Consider the following 27,717-nt stretch of genomic DNA (forward strand, 5'->3'; position numbering starts at 1 on the left):
ACACCTTACAAACTATTTTTTTATGTATATTACAGACATTGTAAAATACCTACTCTATTGATAACTTAATACTATAATATCATTGATTGATAATAAAAGAGTGGCCGTTGACTTTTTTGTATGTGTTTGTTCTCACGAGCTCAACTTTGTCCGAACATATGGTTTTAAAAGTTAATTAGTAAATTTAAAAGCAATATATTGTATAGTGACGATTTAAAAGCGCTCAGTTTAAGCCTACCTGAATAAAGTTTCTTTTACTTTGACATACTAGTACTTTAAGATAACTCTCAACATTAAGGCAATTATGGATTTGCGAAAATAGCGCCTAATTCTAGAAATGTTCAAAATTTAAAAAAATGTAAAAAAGTTATTTTGTTGAACAGTTATTGAAACTTACTAATAAAATTTGTAAATAAATATTATGAACGATGCAGAACTCAAACCCGCGACCTCTCGCGTTCTGTGAGAGCGCTCTTTCCAAATGAGCCAACCGTTCGAGTGACATATCGTTGATAAAATCTTGTATGCTTTGTTCAACTTTTAAGGTTGTGGCGTCATCTACAGGATCTACTTTACAGTTGATAACCTGCTTAATTAACCCCAATATTTGCATATTAGGAAATTGACTTGAAATGTCGCTCTTACAAATCTATACAATTTTTTAGATTGGCACGGAACACGAAACATCACAGGTTCAAGTCCCACATCGTTCATAAAATTTTGTCTTCAAATTTTATTTGTGCATTTAATCCCAGAAGTGAAGGTTATCACTTTAAAAACATAACAAATCGTTTATTTATTGTAACTGTTAAACTTAACTTTGTCTTAATTAGGTATGTATTTGTTGCGAATGTTTGCAAAGCAGCTGAAGCCGGGCGGGGAACTTGATTTAATATAACATATTAATCAGTTAATTATTTATAGTTGAGTCGTCAACTAAGACGTTCGGTTCATTTCATGATAAGAGTGAGCTTACGACATTATCGAAACAAAACAGTTCCAAATTTGTAAATTTATATTCCCCAATGATTATACAATTACTAAGTGTTAGATAATTTATTTTTCAAACATGTTTAAAGTATTGAAAAATGGTTTGAAAAAGTATAAAGACAGACGAGTAAGTGGCAATTTGAAAAGATATTACACGACTCAAGGAGAGGTGCCGATATCGGCTGATGTTGTTGTTATTGGTAAGTTATCTTTAATATCTATAATATACTTATTATTTAACCGAATTATAAAGTATTTAGCTTTTTATACTGTTAGTTTAATTATTATTATGACTAGATTCTTACTTCTTCCCATCAAATCAAAAGTTATTTGAATCTTTCTTCCACGTACAACCAAGCTGTGGAATGAGCTTCCTTGTGCGGTGTTCCCAGGGCTATTGTCGTATTCGACATGAGTAAGCTTCAAAAAAAAGCGTGTACACCTTTCTAAAAGGCTCCTGTGATTGCTTTGGTGTTGCAAGAGAATGTGGGCGGCGGTGATCACTTAACATCAAGTGAACCGTACGCTCGTTTGTCCTCCTCTTCCATAAAAAACTTATACATTTTTTTTATAATCTATACTAGCATTGCAGAGATAGTTTTTTCCTTTGGTTAAACTACAGAAACAATCAGAATAATTCTTAGGTTCTATAATTATATTTGGTATTATTAAGTAATTGACCTTTTCGTACTGGCCACTTTGATCCGAAATATCCGCTCTTTGGTTAAGTATTCCAAATTCAAATTTTCTAAATCCATTAAGATGGTACCATCGACAGAATTGACTTATGACCCACACTGCTGATAATTCTTTTAAAACCATAAAAACAGTTACGTGTATATTTGCACAAAAAATATTGTATGACAATAATTGATGGTGTGGACTATGAGTGTCTAATAAAAAAGATAACAGTAACCTATTGAATGTTCAAGCTAATTTCGACCTACTTGTTTATTGTCACTGTAAGAAAATGATATCAGGGTCACGATTCAATTTTGTAGATTTTTAGTTTTCCTGATTAGTTTTTTCTTTGGCGTCGCTCATATCGCTCAATGGAAAACTTGGAATATCACTTTGTATGACTGTACGAGTTGACTGAACTGAGCTAAATGTCCAAGTGTCGCATCGATCACAACGGTAACAAGTTGGTAACAGCGCTCGGACGTAACTCAAGAGCGGGTTCCATTCCAGCGTCGTCCATAAATTACTGCCTGAAGGCATTAGAAATATCGGTGAATTGAAACAGCGACCCAAACCGTACCCTATACGAACTTTATGTTCTTGATGAAAAGGAAGACACTACTTTTTTATTGAAGATGATTACAAACGAGCGAACGAATCACCTGATGTTAAGTGATCACAGCCGCCGACATTCTCATGCAACACCAGAGGAATTACAGGAGTGTTGCCGAACTTTTACAAAGGTATACGCGCTTTTTTTAAGTTATATGTTCCTACTTATATAGAAATGAATATATAAACCTAAGTATACATCCCTACACTGTGATAATAACATTCTAAATCACTACATATTATAAAATAAACTCATCAGCTGCGTCTGTCCTAAATTCAAAAACTACTGCACCGATTTTCATGCTGTTTTCACCAATCAATCAATAATAGCTTGGTTCTCGAGGAAGGTTTAAGAATATAATTTGTTAAGTTTTTGTATACAACTTTGTAATTACATGTGTAAAAAATAAGGCGTCTGGGAGGTTTCAACGTAAAACGTTGTCTAAGCCCTTTGAGATATAACAAAATAATGTAAAGTGGAAGTGTGTATCATATATAGATCTACAGAAAAGTCCGCGATCGCATATGTCTATCTCTTAAGGGTAACATACTATATCCATTATTTTATTTCTAACTAATTAAATAAGGATAACACATGTTCCAAAGGCTTTAGACTACATTATTCCCGAACACTTAAATCATATTTTTTTCTATTGACAGAACAGCGTCTGTCGGGTCAGCTAGTATATTATCACATAATAGTGATGGGATACGTAAATATTACACAATAACATCGTATTTTATGACGCATGAATACTTAACGCAATGATAGCTTTAATGTCATAGCTGTACCTAGAGAAGATAATTGTTGTTTGTTGACGTTGTTTTTGTAACATTTTAATAGGTGGCGGTATTGCTGGCTGCAATACTCTTTATCAGCTCACAAAAAGAGGTGTTAATGCTGTTTTATTGGAAAGAGCAAAAGTCACAAGCGGGACGACTTGGCATACCGCAGGTAAGAAAATAAAAGATTTTATAGCATACAAACCAAAATACAATAAAAGAAAAATATTTAAATCATCTGTGTGTGTCTGTATATAATAAATAAATAAATAAATCTTTCAATTTACTCGATTACAAGAGAAACCCCCGTCAGGTTTATGGCCTAGAAAAATCTTTAATATGTATGTTAGGCCTCCCTTTTATCACAATCAATAATGCTTTCTATTTGTAAGCCAGTTCGAAATTTTTCTTTCGCAAAGCAAGTCTTTCGGATTAAAAGTTCGTTCCATTTTTAATTACATGTCAGACACTATGTCACAGTACATATAGTACATGTGTCTACTGTGACTATGTAATTTAATTTGGCCGCCAAAGACGATGTAAATGCTACTTAATAAGAGGCGGCACTGCCTTAAAAATGTTATAATATAGGTAGTTTAGTATAAAACATGCAGTGATTTGACATAGTTTTGAAATAGTAGTATTTAAATATAGTCTAGTATAAAACGTGTAGTGATTTGATATAGGTTTGAAATAGCAGCATTTACAGTATGAGGATTGGCCACGAAGTATAATCCAGCTAAGTTTGAAAGCGAACAGTTGCTTGAAATGTAGTGGATTTCGGCTATCTCCGTTTTTAACAAGATTATAGCCGTCAACTGCTAATCTATCAAAGACTGCACGTTTCATACAATCGAGTAAATAGCTTTTTTCTTAGAGAGACTCGCTAGGTTGTTGGTCGCTAAATCACGTCATATATGGATTTTCATAAGTTTTGCCGGCTGCTGCTCACATGTATTTTGCCCGTAGGTACAACAATTTCGATTTACGGCGAAGAAGGTTATCAAAATCTCAAAGATCTCAAATTTCCAGTTAATGTTTGAGAATAATATTTACCGGTTGTAGAAACTATGCTAAAAGTATATTTAAGAATGTAAGCTAGAAGTCGTCTAATTACATAATGTACAATCACGTGTATTGTTGGCACTTTCTTCATAATTGTGCATAAGTGAGACAACAAACAAGCAATGAATGCTTATTGACCCATAGATTAGGTAATACGTTTTCTAGAACATAGACTAAAGAACGCGTGAAAATAGTTACCTACTGTTAATATTTTTCTTTTAGCTGTATAAGTACTCAAACTCAAGTAATCTTTATTCTTATTGTTTTGATAAGCTGCTTTTACTTGCATTTGCTTGCTTAATATCATGTTCGTAAAGGCAGAGCACCTAAAAATAGCAAATTAGATACTCTTTAACCAAAGAATATGTGTACAACAATAATTATTGTAGGTAGGTGGTATAAAAGAAATTATTTTGTTACTTATTGTAAAGAACTTTGTAATAATATTTATTGGTTTCAAGCAGAACTTATTTGATTATTTCAATTTATACGTCTAGATAGATAACTGTTAGATAACCGATAAAAACAGGCCACAAATATTAGTTTAGTGTGCGTGACAAGCTACGTCTTAAATTCACGCGTACGACGTCGGGGGCAGCCCCCGACGTCGTACGCGTGAACGCTATAAAGCAGCAAAAATACTACGCCTCCTGCAACCTCTTGTTGGTATTCGTGCAAAATAAGAATTAAGCCTATTCTATGTAGTTTATGCGTTTTGCCTGTACCTACATACAGGAAAATAAACAAAACTAATTCTATAAAGTTCTTTTTGGATTTTTTTGTTGTTTGTAGAATGAGACACAGTTCACAGAAAGTATTCTTTAAAAAAAAGTGTGTGCATGTAATTTTTACGCGCGATTGAAGTAAAACTTAATAATAATTAACTTTAGGAATAATTAACAGACGCATTAATATATTACATTAAATTAACATTAAATAAAGCTTTGTTACCAACTAAGCACTCACGTATTACTGCTCTTCAGAGCATTGTTAGATTTCTTGGTATTTTTTTTCTCGGAAAAGCTGACGATATAACTTCATCTTTTGAGCAAAGTTGGCATTTTCTCTACCTCAAATAAAAAAATGCCTTTATTAATCCGTATATATAAAAATGAATTGCTGTTCGTTAGTATCGCTAAAACTCGAGAACGGCTAGACCGATTTGGGAAATTTTGGTCTTGAATTATTTGTAGAAGTCCAGAGAAGATTTAAAAGGTGAATAAATATAAAAATTAATAAAGAACACGATTTTGATTTTTCAGAAAGCTTTAAATTGATTAACAGACTGTATCATAACTATGTCAATATCAACTTGAAACCTTATAAATAGCCAGGAAAACTTTTTCAGGAAAACTCTGTTTTGTAAGTAAGCAACATCATGTGCATCGATTGATAATATTAAAAAAAAATTCATTCATACCGAGCATTTGTTTTAATAAAAAAAGAATTTCCTTTTTTTGTTCTAAGTTTATTTTATACAAAAGTTGAGGTCTTTTATTTATCGATTGAGGCAGTACGAAGTCTGATTTTCAATCCTAAACCGTATCGTATCGACATAAAACTACTAATATTTGATGCGAAATTTATCCTATATGGCTACTTAATTTTCGAATTCCAACGTTCCTTCCTTTTAAAACTTCGCCCAGCGAGGCCGGCGGGGTCGGCAAGTATATAATATAATTAATATTATTTTATCAAGTGAGATTTTATATATTTTCCAAAGAATGATATAATGTTATATTTTGATATTATTATTCATCAGAATATAAACACTTACACTTTTTACAGGTCAGGTCATTATCAGGTTCTTGATTTTCTCTTTTATTTTTATTTATTGATGAAACAGTAAAATTATCCGCTTTTTTATTTGACTGATTATTATTTTCATTAAATATATTCTATTTATAATTCAGTTCATTGTCCATTCCCACATTTTAAAACTTTTACTCATTATAATATAATTGATAATAAGAAATTGAAGGTTATATTATTATTAGAACATATTAATATGACGTTGTTATTAAATAATAACAAATTTGGCTGTATGGGCTCGAACCAATCCTAATAGTGGAAACGGAAAAACAAAAACCAAGAACAAATTAACGAATGTCAGAGAATTTCTGAAAACTTCTATATTATTTATTGCAATAGTAGTAATAAATAAACAATAAAAAACTTGGAGATTTAAAAAAAATATTACTGAGCAATTTGAAATTGTTTTTAAAACCATTAAATTATAACGGCTTATAACGGCTTGAAATAATTTATTTCAATTGACTTTTGTACTGAGCGTTACTTCCGTCAGAAAAAAATTCTGAGTTAGCCCCAAGTCGCGCCTAAAGAAGTTTTACTTCAAAAATTTAATATAACCAGGTAAAGTTTTTATTTTGTTACGATTTTATTATATTTGTTGATATAGGTTTGGTGTGGTCTTTGCGCCCGAGCGACTTGGAGGTAAAGCTTCTGCAAGACTCCAGAAATGTTTATAACAGTCTTGAGAAGGAGACAGGCGAATATGCCGGATGGATTAATAACGGTGGCCTATTTATATCACGTAATGAGGTAAATATTATTACCAACTTTTTACTATTGTCCCTATCCTTTTTGGTAATGTTATTAGTAATGGGCAGGGTCGTGAAACAGTAGTCCCAATCTAGCCTGCTCGTCCTGCATTAACTGGACTTCAGAACGATAAATATGTCTAACTGTACATGCAATCATCGACGGAGAAGCTCAACCAACTTCAAACACCGAATCAAGGGTGGGGGGTTGTTTGCGCTGCATGCTAGCTAGATAGAAACCACCACGACGCCTTTTAATGTTAATCATTTATGTTTCAAGGTGACCAGCATAATAACAGTGCCGTGTAGAATTTTAGGGTTTCAAGATAACGCATTGTTACAATAACGGCCTTTCACTTGCCATCATTTGAAAGTCTTTTATATGTAATTTTGATTATCCGTTATCTCTTCCGAGTAACGTCTCATATCTTTTTATCAGAGGATAACATCCACGAATACTTACCTTGTAAACAGGGTTTTCCATGGGCACCTTAATTGTTTCAACGAAGTCTCAGTGATTTTTCTAGTAAAGCAACTGTTTTAAACAAATTTTTAAATTTAACTTTTTAAAGAAGTATATGTAAATTTTCGACCATCATGGAGCTCATTTAATACTATATAAAATGCTACGGGATAGCCTTAACTATTACCTGGAGGTACTAAAAATTTTATTGATTAAAAATGATTTATTAAAGTCTTAATGCTATGCCGAGATGATAAAATGGGGCACCTGTTCGAAGCTCATTGTATTTTCAAAGCTTTTACCTCCTGATGGTTGCTTGTGAAGATGTCCAACTGGTAAGGGGCTAGCGTGGTCGAGTAGGTAATAGTGGTCTTTTACCTTTTTTACCTGTTCTTTGGCTAAAATCCTAAAGACGTCAAACTGATGTCGCTCCGATGAATACTTATAATATTTACTAATTGTTAACCAACTCTTCGTGAAAGAATATTTTTATGATAAAAAATTTTTATAAGAAAGTTTTTAATATGTTACTTAAAAATAATTTCATTCATTCATTTATACTTACTTTAGTAAGTACAGTGTACCTGTTCCCATTTCAAGTTGTGACGTTTTAAATAACCATTTTATTTCAGGCCCGGACTCAAGAGTATCTTCGCTTGCACACAATGGGGAAAGCTATGGGCATACCGAGCGAGGTACTCAGCCCGACTGATGCGCAAAAAGTATTTCCTATATTAGATCCATCTGCTTTCGAAATGGCACTCTATTCTCCTCAAGACGGCACTGTGGATCCATCTATGTCATGCAACGCACTGCTAAAAGAATCCAAAAAGAATGGCGGTAAAGTAAGTGATAGTTTCAAATGCAAGTCAGATAAACATACCCGTATTTTTTATGTCTTGCATGTATCTTTGGCTCTATGAAAAGACACCGAAAAAAATTTTTTTTAAGATTCGATATTTTTCACAGGTATATGAAGAATGCGCCATACTTGACATTCATTATAGCCACAATTTACTTGGGAATAAAGAAGTTACGGGTGTGCACACTGATAAAGGGTTTATCAAGACGAAGTGTGTCGTTAATTGTGCGGGTAAGGAATAAAAATAAACACATAATATTTAAATAGTAGTTAACCAGAAGGGGGCTTTTTTGCACAGGATTTGCACTTTTCTCGATAGATGAGTTAGGTACTTACCACAGCGGCGCCTTTTTCTGACACCAACATGTGCAAGCACTGATTCCGAAGTTAGTGAAATTACTACTCAGTAAATTTGTGATTGCGCTTGTCACTTTCAAATTATGATGTTAAAGTTTCAGTAATTACAAGCCCCGATGGGATTTTTGCATTTTCCAAGTCTCGTCATCTCATAAACAAGTAATGAGAAAATAAAGAGATTTTGAGTGCAGTATATTAAATATTCATATTTGTGTTATTCTAGGTGCATGGGGACCCCGAGTGGCTAGATTCGCTGGAATTCCAGCCCTTCCCCTAGTTCCGTTTAAACATGCTTACGTGGTTTCGGAAGGTATTCCGGAAATACGTAACGCGCCCAACTTGCGAGACCATGACGTCAATCTGTACATCAAGATACAGGGCGAGTCCTGTCACATCGGCGGATACGAGAATAACCCTTTGATATTAGATCAGGTATTGTTTTATTTTAACTACAGTTCGCCATGGTTTTGGAAACTTCAAAGGTACCTTCTTAGTTTACGAGAGATTGTGTTTTGGTCTGAACGGCGCTGTGAAACTAGTAAAATTACTGGGTTGCAAAGAATAAACACCTTAGGTCCAAGGTTTGTGTCATTGTTACACAATCGTGGTGCCGCTCATAACTATGGGTTTTCTAAAATGCCGCACTACATCGTAGTAGGTTAGGCGCATTGTATCATCACGTACAGAACGTTTATCTCATCTTTTAAAACAAAATTATTCAAAATTATTTTTAATTCACAAATAAATTTACAGCTTCCAGATAATTTACAATTCCACCTGTACGATCTTAATTGGGACGTGTTCAACGTTCACATGGAAAGTGCCGCGTCTCTGTGTCCAACGCTTGCCAACATCGGAGTCAAGAGCACTGTTTGCGGACCAGAGTCCTTCACGCCAGACCATAAACCATTGTTGGGAGAAGATCCTAACCTCTTTGGTGAGAATTATATAATATATTTTTAGTTAGAAATAGTAATATAGGAACTTGCAATGTGTTTTAATGAAAAAAGACGAATCAGTGATGGAATTTGTTATGTTATAAATAACTGATAATACTTTCTTCGGTTCTCCTAAGATTAGATAATGTTTTGAGTTTAGACAGCCTCTCCTGATAGCTATGGATTAATTTGAGTATGCCTTCTCTGTACGATAATCGTTTTATACTCTGTGAACAAAGTAAAATCGTGACCTAAGTTGTTTTAAAACTTCAGAAATTAATCCAAGATGCTTATTTCTCTTTCTAATAATACTTCATACATCTAGATCTTTTACAACTGATTTTCAATTACCCTACATTTTGTACTTACAAATTGCTTTGTTTTTTTCTTTTTATGTTTATATTTTGAAACATTCAAAGACATTCTATTTATATCATGTACCAGTTACACCAATCTGTAAACTCAATTCATCATCCTAAAGTTAACATGGGCAGATGCTATTTGTGACTAAATCCAATGATTTATCAATAAAAAATTACAAAAAATAAAAGTCCGAGATTTGATCCCTGTGGAACTCTAGACTATAATTGTAAAGTAAAGTATTTGGCCGCAACTAGTTGAACACGATTTTCAAGATATGAAGAGATTAATCTACGCAAATTACCATGAATTCCGTTTGCTTCTAACTTGCGTAGCAAGGGTCCATAGTAAACCTTGTCGAAAGCCTAAGAAAAATCCGTTCATATAGAATCAACTTGTTCACCGTAAAAGAAGGTGATGGTAGTACGTAAAAAGATTTTGTAAAAGTTGAGTGACAGATATATTTTTCACAAATTGACTGTTTGCTGTTGTTCAGAGACGAATAAGCCTAAGTGATAGTTAAAATAGATACGTATATATTTTAAAACTATATCTCTTATATGTATGAGAGATTCAAATATAGTTTGGCTATGGCCAAACTTATTATATTATACGACCTATTAGTATCCCGCGGATAGGATACTAATAGGTCGCCTTTAAAGATTAAGATAATATGGGCTACTTTATTATTTAATAATTTATAAATAATTATATTATATTTGTATTCTTATAATTAATTAATTTATTAGATTTAAAAATAATTTATCGATGCATTCAATACGAGTATATCGTTTATTTATTATTTTATCGTCATTAAAAAAATATAGTTTAGTTTTGAAGCATAACTTGAATCTTATATAAATTTTACACACAATTTGTTATCTTGTGTGTTATATTTAATTTGTTAAAAGTATATTTTCAAAAAAAAGGACGTTAATAAATATTATTGTATGATGAATTTTAATATTCTTTGCTTGTTTAAGGTTTGTACCATAATTGTGGCTACAACTCCTCTGGGATGATGTTTTCTGCTGGATGTGGTATTCAACTGGCAGAATGGATTATCAAAGGCAGGTAAGCAAAAGAAGAATTCATGTTTCATGGCCATTAGAGTACCGTAAGTTGTTCATTGAAAATAACTTGTCATTTTGGACTTATCAAGAGATTTAGGAATAGACGTTTACTTATATATATTATATCCATATAAAAGACAAATAAAGAACACGTATTAATTGGATTTACATATTACTTTTCTGAATCCAAAAAAAAGAAAATGTGTATTTGTAACGTATAGTAACTACACGTAGGTACAAAAAACTTTAAAATTATAAAAAAATGAAAATAAACAAACAAAAAAACTAATATTATTTATTTACTTCACAAAATGATCAAAACCAGAAAACATGCCAAATGTTTTCTGGTTTTCTGTTGGGCTACTAGTTGTTCATACAAATTTTCCGTTCGTATATAATTTCATCTAATAAATGACGCACTTTGAACCCAGTTGTCATTTTCGTCAACCGCGGACGGCTAAAATAAAAACTACTCAGACTATCCTGGAGCAACTCCGCATTGGCACTAGATTGTCCACAGTCTGCTATCAAGATCTTGGGGTAGTTTGGCCACACTGCCCGACGCATTCCCAGTAATTTAGACGAACTGATAGTCACAGGAAAGGTGGAGGGCAAAAGGCCATGCGGTCGATCACCCAGCTGCTGGTCGGACCAGATCAAGACACTCACTGGCCTACCACTTACGACCGCAATAAGGAAAGCCGAGGACCAAAAGGAGTGGAAGGCTTTAGTGACCAACTTACAAAAACTTTGATGTACGGACACGACCTTCAGAAATGACGAAAACGACCAAGAAGAGAAGTCACCTTAATACGAAGGCGATTTTCGAACATGTGTTGCATATAAAAATTATTGTACTCTTTTCCAGGCCGAATTACAACATGTTTACCTTCGACATTCGCCGGTTCACCCCATCGCAGATGTCTCGAGCACACTGGGCCCGCGAGGCCAGCTTCGAATCATATGTCAAGAACTATTCAATTGTTTTCCCCAACGATGAGCCTCTGGCTGGACGGGATACAAGCCACGACGCTCTGCATCAAGAGCTAGTAGAAGACGGAGCGATCATGCAGTCGAGAGGCGGCTGGGAGCGACCTGCCTTTTTTATGCCTGGTGAAAAGGTTCATTTCACTTTTTCTATTTAAGCTAGCTTAAGGATGCGTCTTGAAATGGCGTAAAGTCAGAAATAATCGTGAAATTTAATAAACCAATATTCAACGATGACTGAATAACATCATAATGTTAATCAATTTGTTTCCAAGAGGAAATGATCACCTAATTTAGGTATTATTTACCACATGGCTTACTAATCAGACTCCCCAGTACAGAACAAAGAGGATGTAAAAACTACGTAATAAGGGTGGGACTGCCTAAGTAAAAATTTAAATTGAAACGTTTAGTCATTTGACATAAGTTTAAAATAGTAATAATTACAGTATCGCGGTTTGCCACAAAGTATAATTTGGCTAAGTTTGAAAGCGAAAAGTTGCTTATAATTTCGGTTATCTCCTTTTTTACAAGAATATAGCCGTCATCTGTCAACCTGTTTAAAGACCGAACGTCTCATTCAATCCAGTGAATCACCTTTTTCTTAGAGAGTTTCGTTAGCCTGGAACAGAATGATTTTTGTTTTTCGAATAGAACAAAGAAAAACGGCTACCACAGAATAGCTAACTCAAGACAATTTACTTCGATAACCACAGATCAGCAATAATCTTCAAGTGTAGAATTATTCACCGACACATAGAATGTTAAATTCCGATTTTAAAGTGTTAGAGCGCTATATGTTGAACCGTTGACTCTCACCACTTAGCCCCCGGTTCGATCCTCGCCCGCCACGTATAGTAACAACGTTATGATTTCGGTTTTCAAATTCATATACACTACGTTTATCGACGCTTATATAAGGTCGGCAACGCCCTTGTGATTCCACTGGTGTTACAAGAGGTATGGGTATATGAGAGTATGTAAGAGGGTACGTATGCGGTGATCACATACCATCAGGTGACCCTTATGCTCACTTGTCATGTCACAAGGAAATGTGGAGATGGTTTGGACATGCAGAGTGTAAAATAGGAAGTACACCAGTGGGAGGCTCTTTTGCACAGGATGCCGGCTAGTTTATGGGTACCACAATGGTGCCTATTTCTGCCGTGAAGCAGTAATGTGTAAACATTATTGTGTTGAACTTACTGGGCAAATGAGACTTAACATCTTATGTCTCAAAGTGACGAGCGCAACTGTTGTAGTGCCGCTCAGAATTTTTTGAGGTTTTTCAAGAATCCTGAGCGGCACTGCATTGTTATGGGCATGCCGTATTAATTTCCGTCAGCTGAACGTTCTGCTCGTCTCGTCCCTTATTGAACAAACGTAGCGAGATTTATGAATGTTGCGTTAGTGGGGGAAAGTTATTTTTTTTATGTGTGTATTCGTTGTGTTAGGGCCAGTCGAAATAACTGTCTGTTCAGTGTTACTACTACCTGTTCACACTGAAAGAGTGTGGGTGCCAGTGTTATTAAAGGCATATAAGATATTCGATCTTACATCATAGGTGGCCAGTGCAGAGCAGTGTTATTGGGGTACGTACTGTTAGGATGGACGAGCTGGTGGCCTTTTTAAAAAAACACTTTTTGACTCCCGAATAAGTTTAATTTCCACACACAATTTTATACAGAACTTACTCTCAAGACCCGGTGTAGCCAAACTAATAGGATTACTCGGCATTTTACCTCAGATGACAACTGATATCATAGTTGAATAAAGGTTTGCTCGTATCTTTCTTTTTTAAAGCCATACATATGAAGACATATCTTAGACTAGGTAAGTTTTTAATTAACTGTCATCATCATTATCATCATCAGCCGTAAGACGTACACTGCTGGACAAAGGAGTACCGGAAGACGCAGTGTTGGTAGGCCTCCCACAAGATGGACCGACGATCTGGTCAAGATTGCCGGAATACGTTGGATGAGGGCAGAGCAGGACCGATCGTCGTGGATATCTTTGGGGGAGGCATGATTAGCTATAACTAATTATAATTGAAAGTAATTTTATATTATTGCAGGTCAGGGTTCAACAATATGACTGGGGTGGTGCTCATGATTATCCAAGAAATCAGGACACGAGATACGAGGACATATTGAAAGGAGAATACACATTCGGATTTTCAAAACATTTTGACATTGTAAGATGTTTTAATTTATATTAAAATTTTTAAATGTATGTATTCTAATTGAATTATAGAAAGGTAGGAAATTGAATCTTAGACTTCAATAACAATTTCAAGAAAGAAATTAAGGTGAGACACAATCGATACTCGAAAACATTATATTTGACAATCATGCACGCAAGAAGTTTTTCATCTTTGGCGTTACAAAACAAAGTCCTTTAAAATGTAATTTCTCGTGATATTTTTCGTTTTTATTATACGGTATTTAATATACGTAGGTCACACTAAAAGTTTTGCGTAACTTAAAAAAACAACATGTTTTATCGAAAATATTATGTTTATTGCTTTTTAAAATACTCTCATTTACATTTGAAACATTTTTTCATGCGATGGAATCATATTTTAAAACCGGAGGACCACAGATCTGAAGGCATGTTTTCTACGTGCTGATTGAACGCTATCACTGCCTCTTCGGAATTGGTAAAAGTGACAACTCTCATCAAATCTTTGATTTTGGGGAAAATACAAAAATCACAGCGTGCAAGGTCGGGGTTATGTGCGGAATGGGTGACGAGTTGTATTTTTTCGGAAGCTAAAATGACTTAGTTTTGTTGGCCGTGTGTAAATAAACGTTGTCATTATGTAGGAGAAGGCGGCTTTTCGGTCGTCTTTCGCGAACTTTTTCTAACACCCTGGGTAAACAGATGGTAGAATACCACTCGGCAATAATACTCTTTTGATCTTCAAGTGGAATTGTTCTGATGGGACCCGTAGCTGAGAAAAAAAATGCGATCATTTTTTTACCAACGTTTCTCGCCTGTCTCACTTTTGTTGGCCTGTTCTCATTTTCAAACGCCGATTCACAACATTGCTGTTTTTTTTCGGGTTCAAAAAAATAAATCCACGTTACGTCTCCTGTGACAATGTCATAAAGAGCATTAGTATATCCATGGTCGTACTTCATTGGCATCTGTGAGCATCATTCCACGCGAACCCGCTTCTGCTCCGCTGTCAGTTCGTGAGGGATCCAACGACAACAATGTTTCCGAACTTTTAATTCTTCGTGTAAAATTTTCTGAATTTGGCTCATACCAATCCCCAATAATCCTCGAATTGTCTCATAGGTAATCCGCGGGTTTTCTTCAATTAGCCGCTTAACAGTAGCCACATTATTTTCGTTGACGGCAGTTGTAGGGCGCCCTTCACGAAATTCGTCATGTAAAGAAACCCGACCTATCTCAAATTCAACAAACCATCGCCTCACGGTGCTCCAGCAAGGTGCTTCTCTCCCAAGAGCATTTTTAAGTCGAGCGGCACAGTCTTGCGGAGAGAGAGAACTTTTGAAATCATAAAAACTCATCGCTCTAAAATATTTTCAACTTAATTCCATTTTCGTTACGTACGTAGAACTTGATGTGTGATAAAAAAAACCATTGACAAATGATTTCCCGCTAATTGTTTTCTTTTATTACTAAGAAGGTTGCAACGATTCAAAAAATATAACATTCGAAATTCAAATAGTTCTGATTTTTTTATTTCTATTTCCCACAACTATATTGAATGTCGTGTGATGCACGGTTGTGTAGGTTATTCCACCCACTTTCCTGATTCAAGAATCACAATGTACTCGTAGATAATTTAAACGTCTAGATAGAGCCCGTTGCTGTTAGGCAATGCGTGATAAAATACCAGGTTTATTACTTTAGTGTGTATGACTCGTCTTACACTCGCGATACGTATATGTCATTTTCAGTGTGCGTGCATTGCTGAAAATAGAGATTAACAAATCGATGCTATTTTTTCGACGTGTTCATAGCTGTCATAGTCTACTTAGACGTATAAATTATCTAGGAATATACTATTACCCGGTGAAGACGTTTCAATATATAATAAAAGGCCCCATATAGCAAAGATGCATGGGCATTACAAGATGCTTTACAGATTTTGATAGACTTAATTTAAGAATTGATTACATTTATTTGTAGATCAAAAAAGAAGCTCTTGCTGCCCGGAATTCGGCCGCACTCTTCAACTTATCGTACTACGGCAAGTTTTATTTGACTGGTCCTGACGCGCAGAGAACAGCTGATCTGGCCTTCACTGCCAACCTTTCGAAAAGAACGGATGGGTAAGCTTATACTAGCTGACACTTTTTGAAACTGAAACGCTTCAAAGTACCTTATTATGAATGGAGATGAGCAATGTTATAACATTACATTATGCAATAGCAGTTCCACTTTAGGTCGAGCATCAATTAGTAGAAAAACTTCATAATCAAAAAACCTTAGGGCCTAACAAATAAACTTGCCATAATTTTATACCTGAGAATAAACCACAATATTAATATGCAAAATGTTGACTATGTCGCTGACAACACTGTCAATACAATGATAATTCTGAAGTTTTCCGAATATCAAGCAGCCTTGCATATAAACGCGCATTTTGCATATTATTGGTTTATTCTCAGGTTTAATTTTATGCCAAGCTTTTTGCTCAAAATATGAGCCATGATATGTAATTCAAAGTAATTAATTAGTATAGGTTCTCATAAAATCTGCTAAGGCTTCGTTTATAACTGATTTCAAATAACAAAAAGTTAAATTATAATAACAAATTACACAAGAAAGGGTGCTTTGGTTATGTGTAAAGTAGATCCTGTAGCCGCATTCCGTGAGTTGACAATTATACCAAGTTTTAAGGATCATACGTCACGTAAGAGTGCTAGGACGTATTCCGAGAGGCGCAGCTTCAAATCAAAAATATTTCATAGGTAAATCAGATTTCCCTAGAGAAGAACGAGCAAGAATTCTAAATTGCTCTTTTCAAAATAGATTAGGTATTATAAATTCTTATTTTCAATTTTAAGTACAAATCATTTCAATTACAATATATGCAAAGTGTTGCAACAAAAATTCGAATCCCGCATCGTCATAAAGTCTAGCCTGCGCGTGCTGTGATGAATGATAATATCTATTAATATTATGACACGAACTTTAAATATGAATGTAATAAAAACATCATTTTTTTGGCTCAGGTACTTGTGTAAGGCATTGGCTATTTGACGTTTTAGTTTAAGTTTGTTGCATCACTTTACATATTATGTATAATGAAAATGTAAATCTTGATTTAAAAGAGTGGGAATGAGTTTCTTGCTACTTCTTCTCATTAACTCAACCCTTTACGAAGTAGCAGTAGACTTAATAAGAAAAAAAAGTTTTTTTTGACATTCATTAGTGTCATTTCCGTGACCTACCTGAATTAAGTGATTTTGATTTGATTTAAATTTATGACAATGGTTTTAGTGTTGTGTACTCCCTGCTGCTGAATGAGAAAGGTGGAGTAGAAGCTGATGTAACAGTGAGTGTGTTGGACGGAAGTGGAAGTGGACAACTTCATGAGCCTATTTTCAAAGTAAGTTTTGCCCTTTATATTTTTGTTTAACATATAGTTTTACTAAAATAAAACTAAGCGAAGGATATTGTTCACCGATCACCGGGGCTTTGGTTTCAGATTGTATCACTATGTGCCTTCATAAAACTAACCAAAGTAGAGTAGTAAAATATTTACAATACCTTAGATAATTTATAGGTGTAGATAGAGCCTCTTGCTGGTGGACAACCGATGAAAACAGGCCAGGTTTTTTACTTTAGTGTGCGTGAGAAGTTACGTCTTACACTCGCAATGTATGTCACTTTGTGTTAGTGTGCGTGCATTAATCAAAATAGAGGTTAACTGTCAACCTCAATTTTTTTCGACTTTTTCACAGCTGTCGCAGTCTATCTAGACACCAATTGACACGGGAGTGGGTCAGGGATTGGAAATAATACTCCGCTTATAGGAACGAGTCTTTATTTGCGTTCACTTTTTCTGAACTTGCACTTGCCGGTCTGCCGCTGTTCCTTTTGTGGGCGGCAGTACCTTCAACGCGTCATACTGCACCGAACACTAGGTCTCTTCTTTCTTCTCTTGGAACACTTCCACTTTTCACTACTTCTTCCCTTCTTCTTCTTCTTCTTCTTCTTTACACTTTCGAGTCAGAACTAGAACTGCCGTAGGCCACGCTTAGTACGGCTTATATACCCCCGGATCTGTTCCATTTTCAAAACGATTCCCCCATTCCATCTTTAAATTTAAATTGTACTAGAAAATTCTTTTAACTATTTTTATCCTGCTTACACATTTTCCATCCCTTTTTTTCTGTTCGATTTGATCCTGAACTTACTGGAAATTTCTATTAACTTTACAAAACCCAAAAAATTCCGTACACAGGTAGGTGTATCGAACCCGGGTCTACAGCGTCTAAAGTAAACACTTTTCCGCTGAGCTACGAATATTTTTTTGTTGACAACTCTCGTTATATACTTCGAAGCGTTGCTACGCAACACTATAAATGATCTAAGTACAACACATAGGTAATTAAGTACAGACAGATTTGGCTGCCATATTTCACGAATGTATATGGGTTATTTTTAGGTATGTATTTTTGATATATTTAAAAAATATCAGCTGATTCTAGACTGATGTGTATTACCAAATAAAAATTTTTGTTTGTAAGCTAAGGCACCCCGCTCTCACTAATTCGGTGGACCAACACTCCAGTAGGATGTGCTGCGGGTCCTCGTAGGTATCTTGCCAGAATCTGCATAGGCTAGAGTCACTGAGGCCAATTTTAACTATATAGGTGTCTTTTAGCCTGCAATGTCAAAAGAGGAAACCTGTGATTGTTCGTAATTGACACCTAGCGCCTATGCACAGCTTTGCCTGCCTTCAATTGTTGTCCACGAGCCCATTATTAGCTGGTTCATGAATTTTCTGATTTTTTATGAGTCTGCGGATTCGGTCTAACACCATTGAAGGATTCAGGCGAAGGTTTTGGAAGCTAGTTCGTCGGCTATCTATTTTTTTTTCATATTTCACATATGTTGTTGTGTCCCGATACCCATATCAGATCTTATTACAATTTGGGTTTCAATACGGCCCTTTGAAGGTCTACAAATAAAACCATTGATATCAAAGGAAAGATAATATTATGATAGTTTGTATATGTTTACAATCCGACCCGGCGTGTGCGTGCGTGGACCTACGAGGACGGCACTGAAAATTTCGGGAATCAAGGAAGTGACACAACATTACTATTTAAAAATGTATTTATTGCTTTTCGAAGTATTCTCCGTGAAATTTGACACATTTTTCCATACGATGGAACCAATCATTGAAGCAACCATTCCATTCGGAAGTTGGGTCTCCAAAATTGCCGTTTTGTAGGCGTAGCTTCTTCAGGTGATGAAAATCTCTGACCACGCAATTTATTCTTTATTTTAGGGAAAGCATAGAAATCATTAGGGCTTAGGTCGGGGCTGTACGGCGGATGGTCTAATAATTCTATGTTTTCTTGCTCTAAAAACTCTTTTGTTCTGTGCGCGGTGTGAGAACTCGCATTGTCGTGATGGAGGATGATGCGGCGGTTGCAGTTCTCTTTACGGAGTTCAGAAACGACCTGTGGCAAGCAAATGCTAGCATACCATTCTGCATTAACCGTTCTTTGTCCCTCAAGAGGAATAGTCGCGACATGGCCGGTGTTGGAGACAAACGTGGTCACCATTTTTTTTGCAACACTCCGTGAACGAACAATTTTTGTTGGCTTTAGCTCATTTTCGAACACCCAAACTCGTGACTGGTTTTTTGTTTCGGGTTCGTACGCGTATATCCAGGAGTCGTCACCTGATAAGATGTTGTATACAGCATTTGAGGATCCTGCGTGGAATCTTTCGAGAGTTCTGACGCACCAAGTAACGCGAGCCGCTTTTTGCTATTCACACAGCTAATGCGGTATCCATCGGGAAAACAACTTTTTTACACCTAATTGTTCATGCAAGATTATCTGTATTTGACTCATGCCAATGTCTAAAATTGCCTGAATTTCGCGGTATGTCACATGACGATCTTCCTCAATCAGCTTACGCACAGCATTAACGTTTTCTTTGGTGACTGCAGTTTTTGGACGACCTTGACGGGGATCATTACTGAGCTTGACACGTCCACGTTGAAATTGAGCAAACCAGCGATAAATTGTGGTTTTGGATGGGGCTTCATCACCAAATGCAGAAATCATCCGGTCAACACACTGTTTTTGTGTTAAACCACTTCGAAAGTCATAATAAATCATCGCTCTAGAATTTTCTCGAGTCAATTCCATTTTCTCAACGACAAAAAAGTTTGACAAGACCTTGTGACAAGACCGAGAATCTTTTTTTAAATAAATAAATGGTATTCGATTTTTAAAACCAAGGAGTTTTCAATTAAAAAGATTTTAATATGACAGGAACATTGGAAATATTCCATTCCCGATACTTTTAGTGTAGCCTATGTATAAATTTATTGGCAAAATGTGATACAGAGACACATATGTTTATTATTGTAAATTAGCTGACCCGGCAAACGTTGTTTTGCCCGCTCATCTCAGTTGCTTTACTGAATTATTTGTATTTCGAATATATACCTAGATACTTATTTCCAAGTCAAAAAATATAGGTTATGGATAAGTAATCACCAACATAGCACTAAAACCTTTTCCAAAACACGCTACTTATCTTATGGTATAAGTATTATTCCGATCGGTTCAGTAGTTTCCGCAAAAAACCGCCCACTCAAACATCATAAAAAATGTAATACATGTTTGAGCTACATACGTTTCCTCTTCTTTACTATGAATTGATTGACAGGGCAGAGGGTACTACGTCGTGACGAGCGGTTTTAGTGCGAACCACACACTGGCGCATATGCGGCGAATTATACAAAAACACAAATTGCGAGCTACCATTACTGACGTCACGAAACAGCTGTGCGTGCTTGGTATCCAGGGGCCTGACAGGTATGTCATTGTCCAATAATCTGTTCTCGCTTATGTATTAGACTGCATTTAGTGCTCGACCGTCAGCGCTGACGTCGGTCGAGCGTAGCTATATCTATGAAAACATAATATGAGCTCGTTCAGTCCAGCGCCGATGGATTGCTACGAGCGTAGAGCTAATTCGCGCTGACGAGAATCGTGGTTCGAGCTCGTAGGTCCGCTTACGAGCTATGGCGATAAATGAGTGCGTCCAGTGCTACGGTGGCCGACCGTTCGCGCGTGTGTAGGTAATATAATTATCAAAAATCTTAAAGAAAAATTCATGTTCTGGCAGTTTGGAATACATTGTACAAATTTCTCCTTCAATTAGGCGCTCATCAACATGACATCTTCTCCGTCTTTTATTCGCAATAATACACAACGTTTATTAAAAAGGTTTAAAATGGATCCATCTTTCTTCGCATTCGTACACGCGCAGACAAGTTTGCTGTCAGCTGAGCATTAAACGCAACATGGTCAGCGCGCATGGTCACGCGCTACGCTCGACCGACGTCAGCCCTGACCGTCGGTCAAGCACTAAATGCAGCCGATTGCTATTGATTGTTGATTGTATATTTATACTTTGTGTCAATGACGATCTATACATTTATAAAAATCACGTCGTATAAAACAAATTCGAAATAATATGGAACATGCCAATGAATACACCATTAGTCAATGAAGTTATATATGTATACGTAACAACGTCATTGTCATTAGTCCTTAAATGTGTCGTTGTTGTGTGTTGAGAAGTATGTATAAGATAGACTTATTTTAAGATAGGTCTATGGTGATAGTTCGAACAATAAAAGTAAATAATAAGTAAATATAGGCAGTATAATACAATAAATATACCTACTTAATATTATATATGTACCTATTATGTAATTCGGCTTTCACTTTTGCATTACTGACTGTTGATTGATGTTACTGATTCAGCAATGTTAATTCTTACTTCACTATTGAAATTGTACTTACTTCACCATCGTAACGGCAAACTGGGATAAGAAAAAAGATAAAAAGATATAAAGTTAAATTGTTATAACGTTCGTGAGACATTATTAACTTTGTTTATTTAAATTGGCTTTTCTGGCTGTTCATCGGTGCCGATTTAATTGAAATAGAAACAAGGTTCTGGCCTCGCAACTCGCAATAAGACCCAAAGTGCCAATGATTACATAGTGGACATAGTGAGTAGCTACATTTTGTGCACTCGTGAACGCCAATACACAAAACTTTCAGTGATACCGTGCTTGTTACCGCTGGCGCATCCCGCGCTCCTCGCTCTCAAGCTTGCACTACGAGCGCAAATCCGTAGTGTGTGACGGGACGTTATCGCAAACACCCTGCACCGTGATAAAGGACCTCCGAACAAGCCAACACTAGTAGGTACCAAAACCTATGCAGCGAGTTGGAGGTTCCTTTGCACAGGATGCCGGCTATATTATGGGTACCACAACGGCGCCTATTTCTGCCGTGAAGTAGTAATGTGTAAGGATTATTGTGTTTACTGGGAAAATGAGACAGGTTGACGATCGCATTGTGGTGCCGCTCAGAGTTTTTGAGTTTTTCAAGTATCCTAAGCGGCACTGCATTGTAATGTGCAGGACGTATCAATTACCATCAGCTGAACGTTCTGCTTGCCTCGACCCTTATTGTCATAAAAAAAGCCGATTTAAATAAATAAAGATATTAAGTTACTCTCAAGTCCCACCCAATAAATCGGCAATACGTCAATCGAATTTCCTTTAAGTTCGCTCTTTGGCAAAAGTGCGGCCACTATGAGCAATTCTTACACTACACATTATTTAAATATAAACAAGTGGGACACCCGGAATTGTCCTAATGCTTAACTTCAAATTTCAGCCAACGTATTCTACAGCGGTACACAAACGCCGGACTATCAAATGACGCCTTCCCCGTCCATACGCACCGAAGCATAGATATTTCAAAAGCACCTTACTCTTCGGATAAGACGACCCACACTTGCCGAGCGCTGCGAGTTGCTTGGTCGGGTGAACTGGGCTGGGAGCTTCATGTGCCCTCATCACATGCTATTGCCGTGTACAAGGCATTGAAAACTGCGAAAGATTTGACCAACTCTGGCTGGAGGGCTTTGACCTCTTTGAGCGCAGAAAAAGGTAACTTACAAACCTGATGAAATTTCTTCTTCTTACTTTACCTTATTTATTCAAGTTATACTACTATTGGCGCGTTAGGGAAAAGTTATGAAAGTGAATTTTTACGATGCGCGCACACCGTCACGCAAATTCGACACTAACGTTAGCTAGTCATATAGACCATTTGTATCATACTTCAGCTACCAAGCCTCTGTAACTCATATGTCTACTGAACCACAACCAATGGACGAGAATTAAATTAATTTCAATATTATATCTAATGTCCATTTATGTACAAGTTTTAAAATAAAAAAAAAATATTTTCTCACTAATTTAAAAAAAAATATGATTTAATGACACGTTATTTAACTTAACAATGCGGTATAATAATATTCCCATTGGTTATATTTAATACCTTACCTTAATACAATATTGTTTTTTCTAGGCATAAAGGGCATTTATTTTCTCAAAATTGATACCTTTAGGATTCAAATACAAAACACAAATAAATAAATTCATGAATAATATAACTAAAATATGGGGATTTTTTTTATCACGCCAAAGAAGAATAATTTCTTGAGTGCATACATATACGTACACACACACTTTTTTATTATATTTAATCCTAATTTCCTTGAGCTGTGTTACATCAATTTCCCTTATTCCTTTTACCAGGTTATCACTTATGGAATACCGATTTGCGTAATGATGACAACCCAATAGAAGCCAACCTGAGTTTCGCGTGTCGCAACGACGGCGATTACATTGGTAATGAAGCTGTGGCCAAGATCAAAAGAAATGGAGTAACGAAAAAATATGTTTATTTCACTCTAGATGAAAAGGTGGGGCTGCAAGATATGTTAAATGATTTCTCATTTATTATTTAACGATTGTCACAGGTAGAAATAGTTCCCAATATACTATCTACAGATAGAGATAAATAAATACCTTCTACTGTCATTAACTAGCTGTGAATAATCTGAAGCTGTCCCAATATACCCATTCATAAGTCATTCTTATCGCCTTATATTGGGACGCGTGAATTGAAATTTCCATACAAACTTCTATCGCTGGTAAGCTATACGTCGTACCATTGACAGACAGCGTGTAAGGATAAGATGAGTTATCGTCGATAACTATATTGGGACAGAAAAGTCAACGATGGTTACGATTTTTATCTCAAGTAAGAGATAGACTGAATATTGGGAATGGCTGTTAATCATCTGTTCATCCAACAAACAATTCGGAAGCAAATTAATGAAATGTAGTTTATCTTGATCGTTCAAGATTGGTCGTCCACACAGAATCTTTTTGCCCTGTGCTTCCCCGGCGCATAAAAGAATAAGGAAGTCCAGGCCCAATAGTGTCGTAAGAGGCGACTTAGGACATTTACTAGTGGGAGGATTCTTTGCACAGGATGTCGGCTAGATTATGGGTACCAAAACGGCGCCTCTTTTCTACCGTGAAGCAGTAATGTGTTTCGGCCTGAACGGCGCCGTAGTTAGTGAAATTACTGGGCAAATAAGACTTAGCATCTTATGTCTAAAAGTGACGAGCGCAGTTGCAGTTCCACTAAGAATTTTTGGGTAATGGGCAGGGCGTATAAATCCATTCACATCCACAAATACCATCAGCTGAACGTCCCAATCGTCTCGTCCCTTATTGTCCTAAAAAAAAACCCTTCGAGATTGACTCGTACTTGTACGGCTTTTTGATCAAACACGCGTAGGTACTTAATTTTTGAAATATAATCCTTAGTACTTTAGCACACACCTTTATCCCGTTATTTAGAGGGAGGGAGCGATACGAATTTAAGGTTGAGTCTGCAAAAGAATGTCGGTGAAATAAACTTATGCAATGAAGAGGAGAGTGTATGTGTGTAAGTGTCTGAAAGAGAAGGGGAGACAAGGCTTTCGTTCGTTCTTGTTTTTTGTATGTGGACAAGGCCTGTTATTTACTCCTTGACGATATTATATTAATATACGTTTTACTTGATTTATAGGTGCCATTATTTGGACAGGAAGCTATATACAGAAATGAAGAAATAGTTGGTTATTTGCGTAGAGGTGACTATGGATATTATATTGACAAACCCATCGGTATTGGGTATGTAGAAAATAAGGGAGATGTTGTTACGAAGAAATATTTACAACAAGGTAAATACCAGATTGAAATAATGGGTAAGAAATACGACGCAACGTTCCATTACAAGTCTCCGTTTGACCCGAACGGCCTGAGACTTTTGGGTAATTATGGTGAAATAAAAATGGACGAAAACACACACGAACCACATGCAGGACAGAATGAGAGAGCTGGCGGGGTTGAATAGAATTTGTGCTTAGTGTATGCTGATTACCATTGGATAATTTATATCACGGACACAATATTATTTACAATTTCATGACTGCGATCACATTTAAATCTTAACTGGAGAGACGCTAATGATACCCGAATACGTGACATTTTTGCGATAATACCTACTTAAAAAATAATAAAAAATATGACATTTTTGCGATAATACCTATATAAAGAAAAAAGTATCATTAAAATAAAAAATATTCCAGATTACACAGAAAAGAAGTGAAACTTCTTGATGACATATCATGTTTCTACTATTTACAAACTCACGGAAATTCGGTAGATGAGGCTTATGAAAAAAAATAGGTAATCAGTTTACAAAAGTTTTATCAAACTTTAATATTCACATTTCATATTTATCTTAATAAAATAAATCAATCAGAATGTATTTAGAAAACTTCAAATGACAGAGTTGTCAGTACAGTGACACTTAACACGAAAATGACCTTGCTATAAAATTACTCTCTTTAAAAATAAATATTATTATTTATTGACCACTTAGTAAACATAACCGAAAGTTAAATAATTATTTAAGCAACCTATGGTCACGCACGGGTTACATGATAATAACGGGTTGCGTAATTCGAAAGCGGGAAGCGCGACATTCGCACCGCACCTATCGACGCTTGCGATCAACTAACGAAAGAATCGCGAAGTGAGGTGATGCAACCTTACTACATTTTTTACAATACACGTTTATAATTTCTAACAGTTAATATTAATCAATTTCGTAGAACTAGCGTAGTCTTAAGGTGGTTTAATTAAGCCACCTGAATTTTAATAATGTAAGTTTAATAACTTACATTATTAAAATTAAATTAGGTTATTAAACTTTCATTATTAAAATTCATAAATTCAAGATCATACTAGTTGCAATAAAATTATAGTTAAAATGTAGATACACCACTCTGGTTCCGATGGCCCCATCTAAATCTTGTTTTTTCTGTGCCGCAAATAAATTTTAATTATAACAGAAGACCGAAATATATCCATCTACTAAAATTCAAATTAATTTAACTTGCATGGTCTTTATCATTGTTGACAGAATCTAAATTTTGGTGTGATAGTTTAAACATTATACACTATAATATAATATATTGTAAACTATCACCTGTTAGAACCTGTGTGCGTGTAATTGTGTGGATGAGTGTGTGCCTGTCTAAAATCAAAATTTGGCAACTGGTTAAGTGCCAATATGAATGGTGTTAAAATAAATGTTTTTGTATAAAAATGATGATTTGTTTCATTTTAAAATATGCATGAAATTACTTAAGTTTAACTAAGTTTCAATAAACGCATCGACCCATAGACCTAGAATATACTAGCATATAAAGGACCCGATAGCACGATAATGGTGACCAATTTTAATTTGTCAATGTGTGAACGTTAGCTAGTGGTTTAATATTCATAATACTAAGGATAGCTCCTCTTTAGTCCGTAGCACTCCGTATTCCGTAGCTTTAAGTCTTAAATCCTAATATTGTAAGTCTATGCTTCGATCAATTTATGTGTACCTCCTAGATAAAAAGGCAACGGTCAGAACAACGGCTTTGAATCAATTATTATTAAAAATGTCAATCTAGTTACAAAATTTTGTTAATTTAAAGAACACTAACCTGAAATGCTTCACTTACATATTCCTTTTAAAGTTTGGATAATATGCTATTATTTCGAAAGTTTAGTTTCTTACTGAACAATAATTGTCAATGCGTGACGATTTTTTTTTCATGGAATAGGAGGACAAACGAGCGTACGGGTCACCTGGTGTTAAGTGATCACCGCCGCCCACACTCTCCTGCAACACCAGAGGAATCACAAGAGCGTTGCCGGCCTTTAAGGAAGGTGTACGCGCTTTTCTTGAAGGTACCCATGTCGTATCGACCCGGAAACACCGCACAAGGAAGCTCATTCCACATCTTCGTAGTACGAGGAAGAAAGCTCCTTGAAAACCGCACTGTGAAGGATCGCCACACATCCGGATGGTGGGGATGATATCGTAACTTGTGGCGTGTCGTGCGAAGGTGAAATTCGGCGACAGGAATCAGGTTGAACAGCTCTTCGGAACACTCCCCGTGATAAATGCGGTAGAAGACACACAATGAAGCGACGTCTCTACGCAACGCCAAGTGATCCAGCCGTTCACAGAGCGCTAGGTCCCCGACAATTTGAGCTGCTCTGCGTTACACGCGGTCAAATGGATCGAGCTGCTACTGGGGTGCGTCAGACCAGAGATGACAGCAATACTCCATGTGAGGCCGGACCTGCGCTTTGTAGAGCGCTAGAATGTGGGCCGGCTTGAAGTATTGCCGTGCTCTATTAATGACGCCCAGTTTTTACAAAGCCAATTTGGCTTTGCCCTCCAGATGGCCACGGAATTGGCAGTCGCTCGAGATTTTGAGACCCAGTATTCCGATACTAGGCGAGGCTTTAAGGGAA

General features: G+C 36.0%; 1 protein-coding gene across 1 annotated transcript; it reads left to right on the plus strand.

Annotated features, from left to right (window-relative positions):
• The first annotated feature begins 941 nt into the window (after positions 1-941).
• LOC126965660 (sarcosine dehydrogenase, mitochondrial) lies at positions 942-26,515 on the plus strand. Its single transcript, XM_050809366.1, has 16 exons — positions 942-1,190; positions 3,128-3,238; positions 6,551-6,693; positions 7,788-8,000; positions 8,125-8,248; positions 8,598-8,806; positions 9,128-9,311; positions 10,656-10,746; positions 11,614-11,866; positions 13,810-13,929; positions 15,900-16,042; positions 17,217-17,325; positions 20,637-20,785; positions 22,670-22,944; positions 23,599-23,765; positions 24,926-26,515. Exons 1-16 carry the CDS (start codon positions 1,070-1,072, stop codon positions 25,250-25,252), a joined length of 2,739 nt encoding a protein of 912 aa, XP_050665323.1. The 5' UTR covers positions 942-1,069; the 3' UTR covers positions 25,253-26,515.
• The last annotated feature ends 1,202 nt before the right edge of the window (positions 26,516-27,717 follow it).

The sequence above is a fragment of the Leptidea sinapis genome, chromosome 8 (genome assembly GCF_905404315.1).
Source record: "Leptidea sinapis chromosome 8, ilLepSina1.1, whole genome shotgun sequence".
NCBI classification, from domain to species: domain Eukaryota; kingdom Metazoa; phylum Arthropoda; class Insecta; order Lepidoptera; family Pieridae; genus Leptidea; species Leptidea sinapis.

Bases quoted from the DNA above. Each gene is read 5' to 3' on its own strand.
- LOC126965660 (XM_050809366.1), top strand. From the start codon at position 1,070: ATGTTTAAAGTATTGAAAAATGGTTTGAAAAAGTATAAAGACAGACGA. The intron at 3,239-6,550 runs GTAAGAAAATAA...TTGTTGATATAG, and splicing joins GACGACTTGGCATACCGCAG to GTTTGGTGTGGTCTTTGCGC. The intron at 23,766-24,925 runs GTGGGGCTGCAA...CTTGATTTATAG, and splicing joins ATTTCACTCTAGATGAAAAG to GTGCCATTATTTGGACAGGA.